The sequence below is a fragment of the Pezoporus wallicus genome, unplaced genomic scaffold (genome assembly GCF_028554395.1).
Source record: "Pezoporus wallicus isolate ANWC-B61680 ecotype Strahan unplaced genomic scaffold, APGP_CSIRO_Pwel_v1 contig_3710, whole genome shotgun sequence".
NCBI lineage: Eukaryota > Metazoa > Chordata > Aves > Psittaciformes > Psittacidae > Pezoporus > Pezoporus wallicus.
The window spans coordinates 2812903-2830805 of record NW_026640315.1 but is presented as its reverse complement, the minus strand read 5'-3'; the positions used below and the strand labels follow the sequence as shown (position 1 = coordinate 2830805).

Below are 17903 nucleotides of genomic sequence, written 5' to 3'. Positions count from 1 at the left end.
ACACATGGCTTTAGCCTCTCCAAATGCTGTAGCAGACAATGAATGCAGGCAGGAACTTTCCACCAGGTGAAGAGCACACAAGCAAACCTGCACACTACAGCTTCTGGGATACAGGCTGACTGAAAAAAACTGCAATAGCAAAAGCCTCTGGTGGGGATGCCCAACACTAGAGAATCCTCTAAAAAGCCAAAATACAGTTTAGCTCCTACCACTCTAGAGGAGACAACACCAGAACATTAAACATGTTGAAGGCACAAAAGCAATCCTGCACCCATACACATACACAAAAGACAGAATCATAGAATCAGCTAGGTTGGAAAAGACCTTTAAGATCATCAAGTCCAACTTGTACCCCAGGACTGCTAAGCCCACCACTAAACAATGTCACATCCCATTGACAATTGCCACAAACCATTCCCAGGGCTGGCAAGTGTGAAGTGTGATAAAGCAAAGGTGCAATTCAATAAAGATTCTTCAGACACTTCATTTAGGTTGGAAGGAAGTTATTGCTCCAGCCATGGTCTCCAGGCACAGCTCAGAGACCACAGATAGCAGCAGCAGGACCACCTCCCGTGCTCTTCACAGCAGTCACCCCCAAAAGGGCTGCCTAAATGCACAAAGTAATGCAAAATAAATGCTTCTGCAAACCCCAAATACTATTGTCAGAGGACACATGAAGGAAAACTGTTTGTGCCTTCCCTGCTGATGGGGAGGAGAACAACCCAGAGACATAAATCCAGTGATAACAAGACTGTGCAAAAGCAACTCCTCAATTAGCAAAGAGGGAGTAGCTGAGAGAAGAGGCAACAATTCAAATGGAAGAAGGAACCACAATAAACACTTTCAGTTTCCTCCCCAGTGCAAATGACAAGGCTAAAAAGCAACATCCTTCCATGGAGGCCACTACCTGAAGTGAGGAAAGATGCTTAAGGCCCACTTCCCATTATTTCTCAGCATGAAGGTAAAGAAATGTGTGAGAGGAGTGGCAGGAAGCCAGCAGAGGGAAACAGCACATGGCTGTGTTTCAGAGCCAAGGGGCAGAACTAAAGCCCCACTCTGCTCTCCAAATCCCTCAGGGCACATGCCATTCTGGTGCCAGCCCCAGCAAAACATCCAGTTGATATTAGACATATAATGAGTCAGGACAATTGTCACACTTGTTTTCAAGTGCTTTGCTAGACCAAGTCAGAGCAACAGGATCAAGTCCTCCAGTAGTTTTTGTGAAACTTTCTATTTTTCAGCTTTTATAATATTGATCCTTTCTGTGCTAAGAGGTATGGCTACGTCTCACTGGCTGTAGGCTGTCATCAACAAGCACTTCCACTAAAACACAAAAGGATGCTCACAAAGCAGGGTTACCATCACCACTGATACCTAGTTGTAAAGGATCACAGAGGCAAAGAGATGCTTCCTTAGGGAACATCGCCCTGAAGAAGTGCAGATCAGAGGTTTGACGATAGTCACAAAGAGCTTTGCCTCCAGCCTCATTTATTTTTTTCCTCATGCAACTTGGAAAACTCCAGAGTATAAGCTACCTACAGAGTATGACAAGTATCAAAGAACATGAAGAACAAGTCCTAGGGGTAAGATCGATCTTGCTTGTTTAACATTGGTTTTATACATTGTTCCTCTTTTCACCGCAACACAGGGTCACTGCAGACAGCCGTTCCTAAGCAACAGGAGCCTATACTAAGAATACATACATCTCTGTCTTGCTAGTGCTGGGGGTTTCATTTTGAAGTTGAAGGAATTCATGATGCAAGTGAGACTTGGTGTGATCACAAACATCCAGGACTTTCACTACATATTTCACCAAGATACATCATCTCTGATGGCAGAATATGTCCAATATCACCATGAGCAGCTGAATGAGGAGGGATGCCACCACTCAGGAGACTGGGGGAGGAGAGGGAACAAAGTGAGTGTCCCAGGTGCTACAGTTTGAACAGGCTACAAGGTTTGAATCTCATAAAAGTCCTGACCATTCAGAGATGAGCTTTCCTCAGCAGCCGGTATGTACAACAGCGCAAGGAAACAGCCCATCATCTGAACCGCAACAACTTTGTCTCATGGTGTTGGTACCAAGCTGATTTCAGACCAGCACACTGTACAATGCCTACTGAGGAGGCAGAAAGAGATCACAGCTTCCTTGGCTGCCGTCAAGCTCAAACACACCCACTGCTGCATTTAATTTGCAAACGTGCCCCAGTACATTTGCACTGACTGCAAATATCAGAAAGCAACAGCAACATGATACTTCCTACCACAGAGAAGAAACATTTATTTGCAGGTCTGATGCAGTGTAACTTTAAAAGTCCTGTAAATGTTACAGACATAACTGGTGCTGGTGTAGAAAAGCACCTCCAAACTATCTGCACTCGCTAAGCAGCTGGCTTGTTCCTCTGGAGACAGGATGATCTCTTCCCCTTCTCTGTCATAACGGAGCACACAGCCACAGAGGACAATGCACCAGCTGATTTGCAGAACAGCATCAATCCACCCTACGTTTACAGCTTCACACCCCCCCCCCCCCCCTTTCTTTTTAAACATGCAGGCTTAAATGCTTTTATTGCTTCAGTGATTTTCTGTGTGCGAGACAGGATTTGGGAACAATGCATTAGCAAGGATCTATGTGTCTAAAAACCATCCTGCACATTGAGCTGAAAAGCAGAGCGGACGCTACCAAAGCCATCGCTGCAGCTGGGATCAGGGGGCAGCAGATACCACAGTGTGAATCCAGCCTGTTGTCCCTCGGAGCCAGCACTCCAACGTGCAGGTTTCAGGCAGCTCAGACGTGGAAGGTACACAAATGTGTAATGAGTAGGAAGCCTCCTGAGGCTTTTACAAATCTAGAGACATCAAGCTGCCAGTAACTCACGAGCTGTGTAAGACTGACTCAGCCTCCATGTGCTTTTTGGTGTGTTTGTTATGACTCCTTGAAGCATTTGAGGAGATGCTTGCTTCTACCAGCACCAGTTTACAGTGCTGTTTGTGCTACACTGCTGATGTCTGGTTCATACTGAAGGCTTCCTCTCCCAACTTTTTCCAGAAGGCAAAGCCAACAATCTGTGTACAGGTCAGTGGGATTGGACAGAGGAGCATCCAGGGAAAAGGGAAATGGGGGAAGCTGATCCCAAACCTTTCATGCTGCAGGGAAGGTGTAAATATAATCTCAGACAACCTCAGAGACCTGCTACTGGTATTCAGTGTACAGAGGTATTAGAAGATTAAGGAGGAACTTAGGGAATTTTTGCTGTCATCCTTCAAGAGGCAGGAAGATCATTAATGACCTCCATGTGGCTTTTTCATGCTGAGCCATCACTCCAGGGTATCGTGGCTAAAAGCCAAATCTGGATATAAGCCTTGAAGTGCTGGGAGATTGCCATCCACTGTAACAACACTGGGGATAGACACAGGCTAATTGAAGCATGGTGAAAGACAGTACCCTGCAGAGGGAATACTGTTAGACATCTATTTGCTGCTCAGTGCCTCAGTTTCCCTTCTTGACTGAAAGAAAGATAAATTCCCCTCCCCTCTTTTCCAGGGGCTGCTGTATTTAAAAGATATTCTGGCAGAAGGCAGTGAGGGGTTGATAATCCAGACAGCATCAGTAAAACAATCTCCTTCAGCAAAACCAGATCATCTCTAAGCAGCCCATTCTACCCTTCAAGTCTGTCCACAGAGCAATGAATTTGAAGGGACTCTTTTTTTTTTTTTTCCCCAACCCCATAACCCGAAGTGGAAGAGTCAAAGGGTTAATGCTGCATGACAAAGGTCAGCCCAGTTTGGGGAGAGAGGAGAAAGGGAAGCATTGTGGCCACAGACAGCAGCTCCCTGCGACCAACGCCACTTGAGAAATGTAAAGTGATGGGGCTGCTCAGAAGAAAGGCCAGAGAGCTCTGCCTAAATCCCAGGGCTTTATTGCTCACAAAAGCCCAGCCCCCTGAGTCATTAATCGTGTGCTCCATGGCTGGGTGCCTCAAAGAGCAGCAGATGACACATGCCCAGCTGCTGCTGCCACCCCTCCGCAAGGTAGCGGGGCAGAGGCAGGTGCACTCCCAGTGCCCTCTGCTCAAGACTAATCTATTCTTCCTCCTTGTCCTCTGCCTTTCATCTCCTCCAGCAGCCCACACTGACAAGTGTAAATAAGATTAGACTTCTAGGCATGGGGCAGATGCTGAACCCCCTCTGTGCATTGCCAAGAGACCCTTGTAGCTTTTAAAGTGTCTTTCCACTTTACAATGTGCAGCGTGGTAGAGGGGGAGAAGGGGGCAAATTTCTTGTCACGCTCACAGAAATGTCGAATATAGCAGACAAGACAGACGCTGGTTTTAGGGCCTGGGTACTAAACTGTTGTCACTGTGGACAGTCTTCCCACCAGCACCTCTGATTCTGAAGTTCACCTTAGGAGATGAAGTAACAAGTCTATGACTATTTCCTAATAACAGTTCCTATAGCCTCCTCTTTGCAGCACCCCACCACTTAAATGTGGACTTATGTCCTGAGAAACACTACATTAAAAAGTCAGTGACAAGATTCAGGCAAGGACTTGAAGTTTGCATACAAGCCTGTGCTCAACCCTCTGCCTGTATTGCTGCTCTCACTGCCATTGCTTTCTGTTCCTCACCTTGCAGCTTCTGCTCCTCCTGCTCCCAGTGACCCACGCAAACCAGTGGTAAGACACAAGCAAATTGCCAGAGAAAGTGGTAAAACCACTGCCCCAAGCTCAGAGACCTGCCTGACAAGGTGCTGCAGCCACAGCCAGCAGTGGTTAGACAGCAACAATAGCCAGGGAACCTTTCCACAGTGAAGTGATGTTTAGCTCCACAGTGCCCCAGTGAACAAACTGGAATGTCTTTTACAGTATGGGAAATATCTCGTCCCACCTGTGTTAAAGGCTATCCAGAGAAAAGGGACACAGTTAACATAAAAGATCATTGACTTCAAAATAATTCCCTTTCCCAGTTACCATCAACCATCACAATAGCTGGCCTGATTTTATGGATTGTTTTGCAATTTAAGTCGTGCAAGAACCAGCCCTGGATTTAAGGCAGCTGCAAAGTCAGCATATTTTCAAGCATAATTTAATGTTTTATGAGACCATGGCAGAGCAGGTTCAGCTGCACCCACTACTGGTAGTGTCAGCATCCGAACTCTTCCTGGTAAGTGCATGTCTGGTCCAGGATATCTCTACAACCTTGCTTCTGAGCTCAAGTTTTCCATTAGCTGCCTACACAGACTGGCTAACTTGGCATCTCTCTGCATTCCCAATAAACTCTGTTCATCTGCTGCCATCACACCCACATACAAGTCTCAGGAAGGAATCCAGGATTTCTAAAGCAGCTGCAACAAAAACACAGCCTGGATTGACAAGCAATAGCATCAAGGTGCTGAGCCAGTGAGGAGGGTCTTTTTGAGAGTTTTCTCTATGTCTATTTAAAACAAATTTGTTGTCATGACTACAAACCGGGGTATGGGTGAGAAGAAGTGAGAACTCTGAGATGAGGGCTGATAATGTTAATTCACCCCTGAAATCTCTGCAGCCATGAGGATGGAAAAACAGAGAAGATGGTATCTTGGTATCTAACAAGGCTAAAAGCCACCTTCAGAAGGCAGGTCTGTCCTAATAATGAACATTTTCCTCCTAGATAGCCCCTTTACCAAGCACAACCAAGGCTGGATGATACTGATTAGCTGCAGTCATCTCTAAAGCAGGGGCACTGGAGACACGGAGGTGAAGATGGGCACCCAAAGCCCTAGAAAGGACAGAGCAAAGCAGGGAGAGCCCCTCAGAAAACTCATCTGCAGATGCACTCTAATGATCAGACAACTTGCCTTCAACAAGGACAAGAAGATGTTCTTATGTTAGTGTGCAAGGCAAGGAACAAGGTATCTTATTAGCAGAGAGAAGTGTGAAACTGTCAGGACTTGCTCCTGGGATTGTGGCATTTTTAACTTTACCAGAAGATTAAGGGAAAAAAGGTTTTTTTTTGCCAATGAAGAAAAAAAAGAATAAGAAAACCCTAAGTGATTGTGGACGGATGGACAGAGGCAATGCCTTGCTCTGCTCAGAGCTTGGATTCCACAAGGAGACAGCATGGAGTGCTCAGCAATGGTGCAGTCTCTGCAGAAGGCAGCAGATGCGGAGCTAATGTGTGTGTGTGGGTGGAGGGTGTTTATGAGCACAATAAATAAATGTATGAATCCCTATAAAAGTTCCCATATAAAAGTGAGTTAGAGCTGCCCGAGGGCCACGTCCTCGTAATAAAAAACACATCTCCTAAGCACAGCATGAAGCAGCAGCTGTACTGTAACTGCCTGGCTGCAGCACTGAAAAGCTGCAAGTCTGCCTGCTCCAAAAGTTCTGGGTGAAATGCTGACCCCACTAAATGCAGGAGGAATTTTGGTACTTACTTCAATGTAGTCAGGATTTTGTCCTGGGAAGGGCTTTTTGAACCTCAATGCCTAGGATGCATTTCTGGATCTGACTTTCTGCCAAATATCTTTTACTACTCAAAAAGAAGCAATCTGCAATTGACTGGAGATCCTGGCTTGAGTCACTGACAATTCCCAGTGTGACAGATTAGAGTTAGATCAGAACAAACAAATTCTTTCAGAAAGCATTGTCAGTCACTCCTCTCCCCTGAAACAAATAAGCAAAAATCGAAGGGGGGGGAAGTGCTGACCCCTCCCTTGCACTGTTTGCTGTCATACTCCACCACCCTAGAAACAAGAGACTTGGAGACTCCCAGACTGTGAATTCCCAACAGCTCTAACACTTTCTCCAAAGCCTTCTCCTGCTCTCCTAGGACACAGTGAATGCAGGAGCCCGTGTGCCTCAGCAGGAGAGGGTGGCCAGCAAACTTCAGTCCCAGCCTAGGAGTCACAAATGCACAGGGCACATTAATCTCTGGCCACCCATTTTCACTCTAAGTAACCATAAGGCCAGGTCACATCTCCCAGGGAGAGCTGCAACTGTTCTGAGTTTCAAAACATGGGTTTACTCTAGTTTTTAAGCCAGTCCTCATGTTGCACATGGGTGCCAATCAGTGCTAAACAAAACGTTCCCCTCTCCTCTCGGTACAGAGCTGCTGGGAATAGCAACCTTGTTCCATGACAAACAGCATCTTGCAATTCACTGCAGGGCTAATTGCATTGCATTGCTGACATAATGCTCAAGGAAGATATCAGCTCCCTGGCTTTGCCCATGGGCAACAAGGACGTTATTGATTTATTCAGGACTTACAACTAATTGTCACAGGTTGTATTCTCTTTGATAATAAAGCCTTACAGACTAGGCTTAAATTTCAGCTGCAGCCTAATTGAAACATAGCTAATTATTGAAGGCCTGCCTTTTCAGCCCATTCCCTTGTTACTGGGCTAGTGTTCTGTAAATTCCAACAGTCAAATTCTTCCCTCCCTCAAAAAGAAAAAAAAAAGAAGGAAAAACCCTCCATCTACTATTCAAGCAAATCCAGTGGGAAATTACAGATTCCTCTCTTTGAGCCCGAGGTAGCTATCAGCCAAGAGCCCCATCCCACAAGGACTCAGTGACTTCAAAGGATGTTTGTGGAATAAGACTCCAAATTAAGGCCAACGTTTCAGATGGGAGAACTCAAAGTGGCTGAAAACATTCAGCCCAGACCACAAGCAATTTATTTTGCATCCACCTTTTTGAGTGGCAGTGAATTCAAATACACCACAGAACTTAGGCATGATCAACAGTTATAGTAACCTAATTCCCAGCTGCCAGCTTGCTTGACTATACAACAAATGGACTTCAGTCCAGACCCATGGATTCTTAGCCTGTCATGGCTAAGTGGCTATAAATGAGCACTCATCAGAACAAGCAGTCCAGTTATTAGCTGAATGATAACGGGACCCCCAGGGTACCAAGGACATCCTTTTGCAGAGACTGCATCATAGCTTTTGGCTCTGCAGTTCAGCCAGACACAGAAGCAAGATTATCGGCTCATAAAGCAGGGACAAAATGCTATCTGAACTTTAGCATTGCCAGGACGATGCCAGCATCAGAATAAGCTCCCTTACAGAAGGTGACATTTACACGCACTCACAACAGCACAAAAGTTTATGACATCAAGAGGGCTCTGCAGTTTAGAAGCAAGCCAACCCCAAAAAAACTCTTCGGTTTATGATTGCTTCACATTTCAACCTGGCAGATGGAAGGAACACCACAAAGCAAACACGTCAGTTAAAGCAGCTAAAAGCATAATTTACAAACTAGAATCCCCAGTCCAAATTCGCAGCAGCTATAACTCAGAGCTCTACAGTGTTGTGCTGATTTCAGGTGGCTACAGATCTGACCCAAGGCATTTACCTGATACAACCATAGCCTTTGGTACAGAAGCAGATATTTCGCTAATTCCGTGCAAGTTTAAAGCAGCATGTCCTCCCTGGGAGGATGCAACCCTCCAGCAGTCAGTTTAGTAGCTGAAATAGGGGGGCCATTTAAAAGAATACAGTGCTTGTTTTACAGGTCCTAGTTTGCCTGCCTCAATCAGTAGAAGATCTTTTAATCCACAGAGCAAAGATGGTACAACTGGGAGCAACCAGAGCACCTGCTGCACGCCCTCAGCTCAGCCCTTGTGCTAGAAGGGGTGGCCAGGCTGGGCCCATCTCTGACCCTGGCTACTCAGAAGAGAAATTGAGAGAAAGGCCCAAAGCAGTAGTGACTTGCCCACCAGCATCCTGGGAACTAGGAGCATGAAGCACATTACTTCTAGGCTGTATTCTAAAAGCAGGGAAATCTAGTACAGAGGAAATTAACTGGGGGTTGGAATCTTTGCTCACAAGACAGAGACAATACATCAGTTGTTCACATACCTGATCAAATAGGGCTTTCCAGTGCTGAGAGGCAATGCATAAGGGAGGAAAAAGAAGAAAAAGAAGGTATAAGAGCAACGACAACATTAACATGCAGTAAACTGTAGAAGTATATTCTAACACAGAGAAATAACCAAATGATTTAGTGCCATTTCCAGCATCCTTCTTCATCCCAGAATCACCTACCCTTCCGGGGGAGGAGGCAGGGGGAATCTACCAACCACAGGGAGAACAGTTTTCATTTACAAATCCAAATTAGGATGAACTCAGAACATTCATGTGTTAATTCTGTTTTCTCCCACTTTGCCTACTCGCAGGCAAGCAAGGAATAAAAGGCTTTTTTACTCACAGGGATCAAGAAAGCTTGGTGTATATTGAGGGGAGGGAGGAATTAGCAATGGGGTTTCAGATCACTTTCTGAGATCCTGCCTTGCTGGGTTGTCTGCTGCCTGCTCCTAACTCGGGTAGGAACTTGCTGCAAGGTCTCTGATAACCCACCAGTTCTTTGAACCTCACATGTGTACGTCTGAAAACCAGGTAATTCCTCTCAGGCAAAGTGGGAGAGTGTATGGCTGAAGAGAGCCCATTACAAGAATCTACCCCACACACTTCTGTTATAGCAGATCTGCCTTAACAGCTCTGTGCAGGAGGAAGCTGCATTTCAACACTGTTGATCATGTGAACAATCCACAAGTCCTTGTCACTTGGGAACAGAAAAAAACAAGCTGGCGACCAGATCCAATTTATGCTTTGCATAAAGACCAACATCAAGTCACCACCCAGACCCAGGCTTGCTGCCTCGCTGTCCCACAGCACAGAGGGGATTCCTAATGAATTTTTCTCGTCTCTCTTGGATTTGGGAGCCAGCTAAGAAGAGAACAACTTCCACAGGGCAACAGTGGGGTAACCACTGGCTTGGGGTCCTCAGAAAAAAATATGCACATTCCCATTCCCACATTCCCAGGCACCACAACACTTTGTTTCTGCCCCATTCACCCTGCCAGAGAGGCAAAATGAGTAAACCAACAAACACCAGACTGAGAGAAACAAATCTCTCTGTGCTATATGCAAAGCAGGACTCTGGTGAGAGTCTTATCTAGCCCTGGAAGAACATTTCCTTTCATATGGTAGGCAGATCTAAAGCAGAATTGACTGGAGAGACAGTGGGATATGAGGCCACTGAATTCCATTTAATCAGTTAAGTTGTTGGCTCCCCTCCTCCCCATGCCTCTATCCATTTATAAACTCCCATTTATCATCATAAATCAGCCCAGCACTTTAAACAGAACATTTGGGGACTGCCTGAATCCTGGCTTTGTGGAAGGCTGCTCCCAGAGCTTTAATGACATCACAGCTGAGCTGTTGCACACTGACAAGGCTGTGACAGCCAAACCGCCACTCTGTAACATTTCTGTTGTTAATAACACATAAAGAAGTGACCTTGAGTCAGTTCTTGCTGGCCAAGCCCAAGAGCTCACATCAAGCTTTCCAACGTAATAACAACAGAAACTCAACCCCCAGCGAGGTCTCAGGAGGGCACTCGGGTCCTAGCACAAAGCAGTTTGAATGTTCAGAGATGATGCTCTGTAGCCTGTTTCAGCAGGAAATCTTGGCCAAGGAGGAGGGCATTTACACCACTTCCTGCTCCTCACTTGCAGATGATATCTGATACCTCAGGTTTCTATCACATCATCTATTGCCAAGTCTCAGCAGCTTCCCATAACCGATGCAACTGCAGGCTCTAGCCCAATTTTGTTGATTGCAGAAAACAAGGTACCAGAGTCAAATAACAATGCAGATTCCAGCAAGACACTGCAAGCTGGATCAGACCTGAGCTGTCCTACCTCAAGGTCAAGCAGCAAGTCAGTAGCAGAACTAGGATGAAAATCTAGATTTCACTGAAGAAAGCTCATGGTCTCTCTGCTGTCTCAGGAGCCCAGTCCTGCCAGGCACTCAGCACTTCAGCATCTCCTGTGCCCCTGGCAGGATTGAATTGCTAATGGCTGCAGTCATGTAGAGGCTGGAGTAACTCCAAGGGGTCCATGTGTATCACAGCAGGAAATCTTTCTTGTAGACCACCCAGACAACCACAGAAATTGTCAGAGAAAGAAAGGTCACAGTCTGAGGTAAGCAAGCACTGGGATTTGGAAACCTGGCCTGTGAAAGCTCCTGGAAAGCCACTCCTTCCAAGTGGAAGCTCCACATACCCCAGGGTCAGGCATGCTTCTCTTAGGGCTGTCTGGGAGTGCTGTAGCAGATTTCAAACTGCATCACACGTTCTCTCCTGACTATACAGCGCTCAGGATACAGCCTAGGGAATGCAGCTCTGCCAGGCAATTGCACTTCCTCTGCTACCCTCTGGGAGGAAAATCCAACAGCATCCGAATTCTAGGTGATTCAGAAAGAAGGGCTGGGGGATGAAGAGCAGACACTGCCCCTAAGCAGCCCCAGTGTGGTAAAAGTAGAGGGAAAGGGGGATGCACCACTGCTGGAAGCTTAGTTCACAAGTTTCCCTCTCAAACTGGTGCAAGACCTGAGACAGAGCCCTCTGCAGAAAGACATTTAGTATCACTGCTTCATGCCTTCATACGCAGAGGCAGACTCTGCACTTTCCTCTGCAGGCTGAGCAGACAGTTTGCCTAGTCTTCAACCCAGCAGAGTTTGCTGGGAAGAAGAGCTGCGAGCAGTAATGGAGTGCACCAGGACCGCAGGATCCGCTTACGTTCGCGCCCTCACAGACAGGTGCATAGCGAGCTGCTGCCTCCGGGACCGGCAGATGCAGAACTACCACCTCAGCTCTGCAGGCTTTGCTGCTCAGCCCGGCAGGAGCAGATTCAAAGCACGCAGGACCACATGGTGTCCTTCTAGGCTGGATGAGCAGAGGCAGAGACCGGTGCCAAGTTTTCCCACCCTCAGGTGCAATCAGAGCTCAGAGGGTGGAGAGAAGCATCAGCCCAGCCGCGTCGGGGAGAAAACTTCCTGGGCTGTTTGTTGCTCGGGGGCTGGAAGAAGGAACAGGCTCCCGAGAGCGTTTCGTATCTGTCACCCTCCGAGTGGCTGGCTCTCTGGAGAAGCTCTCTGTCCCTTGGAAGCGGCTCAAGCCGAGGCGTCAGCCCCTCTCCAGCCTCCAGGTACAGCTCCGTGCGCAGCCCCGCCGCCCCTGCCCAGCCGGCCGCCGCTCGCAGGGACCCAGCATCCCACCGAACGGACCCGCAGCCCGTCCGGGCCGCTGCCGCCAGAGCTCTCCGAGCTGGGGCAAGGAGAAAGGAGCTGCGTTCCCGGGGACGGAAACAGCCGCAGGCACCGGCGGCGGGAGGGCGGCGGGGACAGCGGCTTTCCCCGGCCCCAGAGGGTCACCAGCCCCATTCCTCCCCCCATCCCGGACTTCATCTATAAATAGCTCGAGCCGATTAACCCGGCCCTGGGGAAAGGTGGGCAGACACCGAGCAAAGGAAACTTACATCCTCTGCAGCCATAGGTAGGACATCCTCTGAGTCCAGCACCTCGATTTCTTCCGCCTCTGAGCTGGCAGCCACAGCAGGGGAAGAGCTGGCGTGAGGCTCCGGCAGCCTGTCTCCCATGCTTGGAAACGGTCCCCTTCCAGCCCCCGCCCCCCCCGCCCCCTTTCCCTTCTCCCCAGATCCTTAAAGAAATTAAACCTAGCTGCTGCTTGGCAAACTTTCAAGCGCAACCGAGCCTGCCTCCGTGACTCCCGCAGCCGGGAGGGGAGGAAATCCTCCATCCAGGGAACATCCAATTAGCGTTGGCAGCGCTGGCGGGCGGCATCCCGGCGGCCGGCTCCGGACGGGGCAGGTGACCCCTCCCCGGGCACGGCCGGCACCTCCCCCGAGCCCTGCGGCCGGCGGCCCGCCCTTCCCAGCGCGGGGGAGGCAGAGCCCGGAGCAGCAGCACGTCCGAGGATGCGGCGGGGGAGCCGCGGGTCGCCCCTGCCCTCCCGGAGCTACCCTCGCGGCAGGGCCCGGGCGAGCGGAACCGGCGGATCTCAGCCCGCTCTCCGCCAGTGCCGCGCTCTGGCACCTGCTATTGCGGTCCCGAGGGTCCCAGCGGGCTGGTGGCCAGACGTGTGGCGCTATCTGGGCTCTCTGAAGGTAACCTCTCTGTCCTGGAGAGCGCCACGGCTAGGGCCCAGTGTGGGGTTTTAAGTGTTTTGCCATAATTATTTGTTCCTCTATGTCAAGATGCATATCTTGACCATCTGGAGCCTGGATTAGGAACTTGAGGAATGCCCTGACCGAAGGCAAAGATTCAGCAGTTTTAACTTCATCCAATGAAGTAGAGATATAGCAGGTTGGCAAGGGGGAAGGGCAAGCGAGCCAGGCTGATCCATGCATTGCCAGTGCCTCTGCTTTCTGCTTCACCAACAGCCAATGCCAGACAGGGCCAGAGTCAGAGCAGACAGTCCAGAACCGCAGGGCACATTTTCTTAATGCAGGAGCTCCAATACCAGATCAGACACACCTCAGCCACAAGGACAGAGCCAAGCTAGAAGTCTCTCTTTTCTCTACAAATTTGTTTGGAACAACAACAACAAAACCCCAACATCCAGCTAGAATACCACTAGAACAGGAATGGGATCTTCCGTCTGGCAGTACTGGAGCAGGCGGCAAAGATTGTCTCTCCTATCCACAGCTACCATGAGCTCCATACTGTGAATTACTTTTGATCCATATTAGATTTGTCCCACACAGTGACGGGGAAACACACAGGCCCATGCCCTTAGCCATTGGCCCCTAGCTTGTTAGTTGCTAAAAGATTTTTCTGCAAGAAAAAGGAAACAGTGCTAAGTCCTTTCCATACACCCACACAAGCTACAGCCACCAAAGAAGAGCAGGTTTCCACATCTCAGCATCCTGCATGGCTGGCGCTAATTTAGGGTCAGGACCAGAGGCTAGAATATCATCCCACACAGCTCAGCAAGATCAACTAAAGGGAATGATATTCTCTGTTACCTGATCTGATCCCTTGGCCAAACCAGCAGAAGACCTCAATCCTGCAAATAATCCATATTTTGGGAACAAATAAAAGAGTTAAGATGATAATCTCATCCTGTAGTGCTGCTTGAGATGCCCCACCCTGAGCAAATATTAGGAAGGAATCTGTTATCTTCAAGGAGTGTTCAGGTAAAAAACTTCCCTCTGTTGATAGCTCTGTGCCCAGGAGATCACAATCCGAGCTAGGAGATATTTTTTAAAGAAATGTCCCTTCCAGTAGTTTGAAGATTTTAGGTAAACTTTTTAAGCATGTGCAAGAAGTAAACTCCAGAACTTTGGACCTGAAGAGCAGAACTTTTCTACCCCAGAATTCAGGTGAATGACAACAAAATAAAAGCTCTTCAGGGGTCTCCAGTGCAACCGATGAACAAGAGGGCTTCTCTCCCCTTTTATGACCAACACTCATCAGTTAAACAGAGCAAACCTTCTTCAGGTTTAAAGGTGATTCCCTGAGCACAGCATTCACTTCTGTATTGTCTAGAGCCTGTCCAGCCTGCTCTCTCAAAGTGTAAAAACAGGCTACCAGATCTAGCACTTCTGAGAAGCACAAACCCACTGTACTCATACACCAGCACCACTGCCAAAACATTCCAGGCACTAAACAGCTATTATAAAAACAATCTCTTTTTGATTGAAAAACTAAACCTCATCAAAACTTCAAAACAGATGGGTAAGCAAAAATATGCTATGCCAACAGAAAGAAACAGCAATCACTTAAAGATGTCTGTAGGGAGGAGGGAAGCGCATTTTTAAAGTGAAGGGAGATTAAATGAGCTGAATTTCAGGGGTAACAGGTTCCACCCAGTTGGGGACTGCCATGTCAAGAGCTCTGTATCACCTCTGATTCCAGATGCTAGTGGGAAAACGCTAACCATGAAGTCTAGTATAAATATAATATACAACAGGGAGAACTCCCAAAACCTTAACACCAAACTCCCACTAAGCTGGAAAACTGCTGCTAAATTACAAGTTCATTTTTCACCCTAAGGAATATTTTTCACTAGTGGTAATGATAGGGGTGTTGTTTTTTTTTTTTTTTCCCAGGGAAATATCTCTGCACATTGCACATATGAGCTAGTGCTGTGCTATAATTGCCACAGAAAGGAAATTAACAGTATTCTAATGAGGAGTTTTGTTACTGACAAATTATCATCTTCCAAGTCTGTGAGAGCCTCTTAATTTAGGCTGTCATTTTTCCCCACTGCATCCCCTGGTGACTGTACCTTGGAAAACAGTAATTGCTAGAGAAACTAGGGAACTGTGGGCCACCACAGGGCAGATGCAGACAGAACATACAAGGGCTTCAGAAGAAACGTAGGCAGAAGAACTTGAGATAATAAACCCCAATCCATTTTCACATTCAGTCATGGAGGCAACCTTTTATATGCCTAATGCTGTGAACAAAATGTAGATACACGTCCTTCCTGCACTGGAAGTGGCTATAAAGGTCAGCTCATGAATATGCAATAGAAAGCCCTCAAAGTAGGGACCCAGCCAACATCTGTTAGCTAAGCCTCCTGGAGCAAATCAAAACAGTTTGTTCAAGGGTCCTTTTTTCCACCCAAAGTAGCCCCAAAGGGCTTTTACAAAACTGCCCAGCTCTCAATTGGAACTAAATGGAGCAACCTCCCCAGCTTGATTACTGTACTGGAGTCAGCCAGCAGCCAGCCCTGGAAGGCAACTGATGAGGCAAAACACAGTATTTTGGATCAGAAGCCAAAACCACTGCACCCAAACTCAACCCTAGCAAGAAATTAGTTGGGACTGGATCAAACCACACAGATTAACCCCTTCACACTCATGAAAATAACAAAAAAATCTTTAAGGACCAGACATGGTATGAGATGGGTTTAAACTGTGCCCAAAAGGTAACAGCAGCAAAGTGCTCTCCCAGTATCAATGATACTTATCATGGCTGGGACAATGCAAGCTCAATTTCTAGGGTCAATATGAATTAGTCTGTATGTGCTGCCTTTTGGATTCTCCCTGATTCATGGATACTTTACTTCCTGAAGAGAAGAAATTGTGGGAAAAAATAAGGTCCAATCTCTTCTCTGTTTTCTAACTTGCATTGAAAGACTGTCCTCCTAACCCTCCCTATTCCCCATGTTATACTTAGGACTTTTTCAAGCCCAGCACTGAAAGAGTAGACTCTAGTCTTTCCACCTCCAGCTCTCTGCTGCCCCAGTGGCTGCAATTGGTTGTAGTTAGATCTAATTGTCTTTTTGGTTGTAGCTGGGGAAGGAATTAAATCCACCATTAATCATTTTTTTGGGTGGTTGTCTTAAGAGTGAGTTCTTCTATCAGGCCAGCCCTTACAGTGTTCAAAATGTGTTTCTGCTCCTTTTTAACTGTCACCTGATGGGATCACAGGACACAGTGGTTCATTCCAAATGAATTGTTCGGAATGGAGACCAGTTAGTAACTCAAGGTTCATTTCTAACATAAAATAAGTCATGCTTACAGTTAACCCAGAACTGACAAGCTTTCAGGCAGTTAAAGCCAAGGGGTGAAGGATGCATCTCCAAGAAGACGAATTGAGATCTTTGTCCTCTCGGTGACTTGACACCATGGCAAGGTGATCCACACATCAGACCAAACAGGAAGAGGAGACAGAGTCTGGTTTTGGAAAATAACAGTGAAAGTTGTTAGGAAACTGACGGGACCAGAGGAAATAAACCAATTCACTGTTAAGAGAGGCCAGTGATGGAGCTGACTGGGCTGCTCCTCCTCCCCGCCAACCAGCACTCAGCAGCAAGAGCTCAACTTTTTGCATTTTTGTCTTTGTTTGCTCCACAAATAGAACACTTTTCCCTCCCAGTGGCTGTAATCCTCCCCGTGACTATAACCCTCACAGGATCCAGAGGGTGAACATGGCAACTCTTACCGAGGTGGCACAGCTACGCGGATTTCCACAGCGAACAGCAGCCAGCTGCCCCGAGTTGGGTACCAGGACTTGTGTTCGCTTCCAGGTCTCAGACCAAGCAAATTCCTCTCTAAACCATTGGAGGAGATCTAGTTTTACATGAGTTCGTAGCGGTCCAGTCTGCTCTGCACGCCGGCGGCCTTGCCGTGAGGGCGGCCAGCACCTCGCCTCAGGGCACGACCCGCGTCAGCGCTGCCGGCTGCACGCGCGTTACCTCAGGGGCGGACGGGCAAGCGGCGGCCGTGTGGGACGGCCCGGGGAGCGCACTGTGGCTCTCCCCTCCCGGGCCTCGAGCGCTGCTGAGCTGATGGAGCCGTTTCATACCGCGAACCCGCTGCGCACCAGACCCGGACTTGGACCCGGACCCGGACCCAGCACCGGCTCCCGCTGCTCGGCTCCGCGCCGCCAGCCCCGGCCCCGTCAGCCCGTCAGCAGCGCGCCCCCTGGCGGCCGCTCCCGCCTCATGGGGTGCTGCCCTCGTTTTCCCACAGAAACCTCTCCTCCAGTTGCGCGGTGGCTCCATTAACATGGAAATACCCTCCGAACAACGACATGCTTCCGTAAAGGACAGCAATCCCTCAGCCCTGGCTGCAGCCCTGTGCACAAAACAGTTATACCGAGCCCGGAAATCATCCTATGTTTGGCTGGTGTCAAAGGTCCGCATCAGCACACCAAGGCCAGCGTGTCCTGCATGGCCAGCACAGGGAGGCGTGCTGCTGAGGGGCCCAGGGCACGGTAGCAGGTATTTAGGAGTGTTTTGGAGCTAAAAGCCACCGACTGGTTTAAACCAGCAGAGCCCCCCGGCCTCAGCCAGGCCAGGCCATGCTGCAGGGCCATCAGACTCTCAAAAGACACTTTAGCATCAGTACAATGTCAGTCTGAGATAAACCTATGAGAAATGAAGTCCTGAAGTATCCTCTGGGGGTGTAGTGAGGGTGGGGTGGTGGGAATAACCAGCAGTGTTATGATCTATGAGGGTAGAATTATCCATTAGGAAAACAAAGTCTCAAGGCATGTAAATACCCAGTGTTCCCTGCTGGCTTTGATGTTAAAAGATCAACAGGCCCAGATGAACAACGATCCCTCCAGATTCAGTTACACTATCACAGTAGTCTTCCTTA

The 17903-nt window shown here is 48.2% G+C and overlaps 1 protein-coding gene across 7 annotated transcripts in view; it reads right to left on the bottom strand.

The window, feature by feature from the left end:
* The window catches only part of RHBDL3 (rhomboid like 3), a 70012-nt gene extending 53555 nt beyond the window's left edge, over positions 1 to 16457 (bottom strand). For 3 of the 7 annotated variants that reach the window (XM_057418487.1, XM_057418485.1, XM_057418486.1), the window contains exon 1: positions 8845 to 9017. In XM_057418487.1, the coding sequence (XP_057274470.1) occupies positions 8845 to 9015 (171 nt within the window). In that variant the 5' untranslated portion in view covers positions 9016 to 9017. Of the gene's footprint in view, positions 1 to 8844; positions 9018 to 12305; positions 12840 to 16320 lie in introns of those variants that run through there. The other 4 variants (XM_057418491.1, XM_057418488.1, XM_057418490.1 and 1 more) reach the window with 4 other exon arrangements.
* Between the last annotated feature and the right edge of the window lie 1446 nt (positions 16458 to 17903).